General features: G+C 72.7%; 3 protein-coding genes across 4 annotated transcripts in view; 2 read left to right on the top strand and 1 right to left on the bottom strand.

The window, feature by feature from the left end:
- The window catches only part of KLC1 (kinesin light chain 1), a 26566-nt gene extending 26439 nt beyond the window's left edge, over positions 1-127 (top strand). The window contains exon 9 of the mRNA XM_012724363.1: positions 117-127. Within this exon, the coding sequence (XP_012579817.1) occupies positions 117-127 (11 nt within the window). The remainder of the gene's footprint in view (positions 1-116) is intronic.
- On the bottom strand, positions 7-3385 carry XRCC3 (X-ray repair complementing defective repair in Chinese hamster cells 3). Of its 2 annotated transcripts, none has more exons than XM_012724425.1 (5): positions 3346-3385; positions 1792-2034; positions 1068-1205; positions 664-876; positions 7-439 (listed from the first exon to the last, which is right to left on the bottom strand). In XM_012724425.1, the coding sequence occupies exons 2-5, from the start codon at positions 1844-1846 to the stop codon at positions 162-164; spliced, it is 684 nt and encodes a 227-aa protein (XP_012579879.1). In that variant the 5' UTR covers positions 1847-2034; positions 3346-3385; the 3' UTR covers positions 7-161. The 2 variants fall into 2 exon arrangements, with proteins under 2 accessions (XP_012579879.1, XP_004682049.1); XM_004681992.2 differs by lacking the exon at positions 3346-3385 and adding an exon at positions 3144-3222.
- Positions 3386-3718: 333 nt separating this feature from the next.
- ZFYVE21 (zinc finger, FYVE domain containing 21) overlaps positions 3719-3936 on the top strand; it is a 5309-nt gene continuing 5091 nt past the window's right edge. Inside the window, exon 1 of the mRNA XM_004681563.2 lies at positions 3719-3882. Within this exon, the coding sequence (XP_004681620.1) occupies positions 3745-3882 (138 nt within the window). The 5' untranslated portion in view covers positions 3719-3744. The remainder of the gene's footprint in view (positions 3883-3936) is intronic.

Here is a 3936-nt window from a genome sequence, read left to right as displayed (position 1 = left end):
CCCCAGGGCTGACCGCACCCCGGCTCCCGTCGGCCCTGGGCGGACTGCTCTACTGTACATTTTTCCAAAATTAAAAAGTTTATACGGCTCGATCTTGCCCCTGAAGTTCTTCCTAGGTGCCCCCTAGTGTGGGGGGGCTGGGGTGCAGCCGACTGTAGGGGTCACTCCGGAGACCAGGCCGTGGGCGGGGAGCCGGTGGTGGTCTGTGGCCCCCGGAGCTCCCCCCGGAGCCCCGCTCGTCTTGCGCCCAGCCCGCAGGCGCCTCCCGGGGCGTCGCAACTCACCACGTCAGCCGCGTGCTCCACGAAGATCTGGTCTCCGAAGCGGACGGCCCCGAGCACGGCCCCGGGCACGTCCTGGCGCAGCCGCTGCTGTTGGGCCACGAGCTGCTGCAGGCGCCGGTGCGGGAAGGCGTCCTCCGTGCACACGTAGACGGCGCCTGGAACCACGTGTCGCTCTGCCCCCGCCCGCCCGCCCGCGCGGTGCCCCGGCGGGGTCCAGCTCGGGGCCCCGTCCTGGGTCCCCATGCTAGCGGGGCGGGCAGTGCTGCATGAGCCGTGCGGCTGCCATAGGCAAGGCGGCGGGTTCCCCGCCCGCTGCTGTCCCCTGGCCCGGCCAGCACCCCGCAGCTCGCAACAGGCTCACCCGCCCGCCCGCACGCACCTGCTGCCAGGCCGCCATGCTGCTCCGGCAGCTGCACCGCCAGGCAGAGCTGCAGCGCCAGCTGGGTTTTGCCCGCCGAACTGCGGCCGGCCAGCTCCGTGATGCCCTCCAGGGGCAGGCCGCCGCCCAGGAGCCCGTCCAGCACGGGGCAGCCCAGGCTCAAGCGCTGGTGCTGCCCCGGGAAGCGTGCCTTCTGCTGGAGCAGGTGCAGCGCTGGGGGCGCAGGGTCAGGCTGGAGGGCGCCTGGCCACAGCCAGCAGGCCCTCAGGCGGTGCCCGGCCCCCTGGCCGCCCACCCTGCCTCGTGCCCAGCTGGCCCCTTCCCTCAGCCCGGAGCTGGCCCACAGGGCGTGGGCCCCGTCCCCACGGCCCGCCTGCCGGCCACCACCACACTGCGCTGCCCACCTGTGACGACCGCGTGTCCCCGAAGGTGTGAGGCTGCTGTCCTGAGCAGGTGCTGGACGTCAGGGCCGGAGAGGCCGGTCAGCCGCTGCAGATCGGGCGCCGAGAAGTGCAAGACGTCCCTCACGGAGCTCAGCTTGGCTGAAATCACGGAGGGGCAGGAAAGGGCGCGGGCGCCTCATGCGGGGCGGCGGGGAGACGCCCCCAGGCCCGCAGGGCTCCAGGAGCTGCGCCAGGGTCCAAACTAGGGGGCTGGTGCCCGCAGTGGGCGGGGCGGCCAGCGTGTGGGGCATGGAAGGTGTGTGCTTGCCCGTGGGCTGCCGCAGGAGGTGGAAGGTCAACACCAGGCGGCCAGCGGCCAGACGCCAGCCCAGCAAGGGACAGTGGAGCCGCTGCCCAGGACACAGATGCTCATGCCCGAGAGCGGCTCGGGGACGCCGTCGGGCCCAACACAGACAGGTCAGACCATCGGTGGCCATGGGGGCCAGCGGCCCAGCCTCGATGGGTGCCAGAGGGGACGTCCCTGGTCAGCCCCGCCGATGCCCACACCGTGCGGCAAGGGGCGTAGAGGCCACCCCCCACCCCCCAGCACCCACAGACACGCGGGCAGCAGGCTGCTCCGCTGCTGAAGGTCACGCATGCCACTTTGTGGAAGTGACGACTCTAGCCAGACAGCCTTGCCGCACCCCTGGGGTCCAGGCACGGCCCAGCCCCCCTGCTCACACACCTCTTCCGGCTGCAGCGACAATTCTGGGGTTCAGGTCCAGCTGCGCCAGGTCCATCCCTTCCCCAGCTGACCACACACGAGCCGCTGTCCGAGGTGGGTGCCCACCTGCCTGCTGTCACCGCACACACCTGGGGCCAGAGTCGCCAGCCCAGGGCAGAGGGGCTCAGGGGCCGAGTCCTGCCCCCATCCTGTCCTGGAGTGGGGTGTGGGCCCCTGCCAGGCCGTGGCGGCTCCGTGAAGATGCTGGAGGGTAGAAAGGACAAGCTTGGGGTCTGGAGGGCGTTGGGGAGTCAGGCCCTGTGCCCCTGCCCCCCCACTCCACACTGCTGCCAGCTCTGGACTGTGGCGGGCCAGCGTGGGAGGGGCCCTCCCTGGAAGGGCGCTGGCAGCTGGACCCTGGGTGCAGAGGACCAGGGGCCCCGCCCTGCTGGCCATGGCTGATTTGGCCCGAGGCCCCCTGGCGTCCACTGGAAGGCCCGAGGGTGGCTCTGGCCTGATCTGCTGGGAGGAGGCTGGTGGCACCCGGTCCCACCCCGAGGGTGTCCTGTGGTCTGGGGACACTGGCTGGCCCCGTGTCCTGTCCAAGCCTGCAGCACAGAGGCCACAGGTTGCATCTCAGGGCCAGGCTGAGGCCAGCAGCGGCCACCTGCACGGGGAGGGTGCTGGGCGCCCTGAGAGACTCCCTGCGGTATGAGGTGGGGTCCGAAGGCCAGAACAGGCGAGAGTGTGGGAAACCTCAGCTCCAGGGGGTGGTCAGCGGAGACTGGGCTGGGCAGCAGGTGTGGGACCCAGCCAGTGGTCACCCCTCGCCGCCAGAGAGCAGGAAGGAGCCACGTCCCTGCCAGCCCACTTAGGGACCCAGCTTCACCTCCCTGGACACCCCCTTCCAGGTTTGGGCTCCCCAGCAGTGGGCCGAGGCCCCCTGCGCTGCTCAGCTCCCTGGACAGGATGGGGGTGGTGGGCAGCCTCGCTCTGCAGCGGGATGGGCCTCCTGAGTGGGTGCACTCGCGACTGGGACCTTTGGGGCAGCACCTACCGCACGGGGCGAGGGGCCTGGCGTGCACAACCGCCCCCAAGCCAGAGCTGGGGGGGGAGTAGAGTGCCCCCGCCCCTGGCCATGCAGCACGGCAGGGCCGTCAGGGCTGGCCTGGGCTCACCCTGCTCAGCTGCTGGGGGGTCCAGCCGGGCTCAGGTGGGGCCTCCCTGGCCGCCTTCCCCTAGAGCCCGCGGGGACAGCCCCTGTCGAGGGCTGCGGCTTCTCCAGAGGGCCCAGCCGGGGTCCGGCCCCGCCTCGGGCGTGCGCCTCCCCCAGGGCCTCCCCGCTCCCCGTCCCGCTCCAGCCCCCCACAGACCTGCGGGTCCGCAGAGCCGGCCGGGCCGCCGTCCCCGTCAGCTTCTCCCAGGGCGTCGCCACGACCCGCGACGTGCCCCACCCAACCCTCCCCGACTGCCTTGGGCCCTGGGCGCCCGCACGGCCCCGCCCGGCGCGGCTGCCGTCTCTAGCGGGCTCGCCAGTCCCGGGGGCCGCCCCACCGCCCCGGACCCGGCCCGGACCTCCGCGCCGCAAGCCTCCCGCGCTCCGCAGGCTTCTTCGTGCCGTCCCGCCCTCGCACTCTCTTCTTCCAATGAACACGGGGCGCCCCCGCGTAGGCTACGCCAATCAGAGAGGAAGCTGTGCCCACGTCGCCAACTAAGTGGCCAATCCAAAGTCTCAATTGCCGAGGAGAGGCGGAGCGTGCTCGGGCCGCCCCTCCTCACGATTGGCTACCGATCGCACGATGAGGTGGGGCGGGGGGGCCCGCGTGCGGATTGGAGAGGGCAGCGGGGGGCGGGGCCCGCGCTCCGATTGGCCCGCGCGCCGAGCCGGGCGTGGCGATTGGGCGCGGACGCCGTCAGGGGGCGGGGCTCCCTGGACCAGGGCCGGAGTGCGGGCGGCGGTCAGTGAGCGGCGTCATGGCCTCCGAGGTGGCCGCGCGCCGCGAGGCCAAGAAGCTGGTGCGCTCCGCCAGCGGTCTGCGCATGGTGCCCGAGCACCGCGCCTTCGGCAGCCCGTTCAGCCTCGAGGAGCCGCAGTGGGTCCCCGACAAGGAGGTGGGTCACGGCCGCCGGCGCGCCCCTACCCCGCCGCCCCGGGGTCCGCGGCTC

The sequence above is a fragment of the Condylura cristata genome, unplaced genomic scaffold, assembly GCF_000260355.1.
Source record: "Condylura cristata isolate star-nosed mole 26May11 unplaced genomic scaffold, ConCri1.0 scaffold00013, whole genome shotgun sequence".
NCBI classification, from domain to species: Eukaryota; Metazoa; Chordata; class Mammalia; order Eulipotyphla; family Talpidae; genus Condylura; species Condylura cristata.
This window is presented reverse-complemented; position numbering and strand designations above follow the sequence as displayed.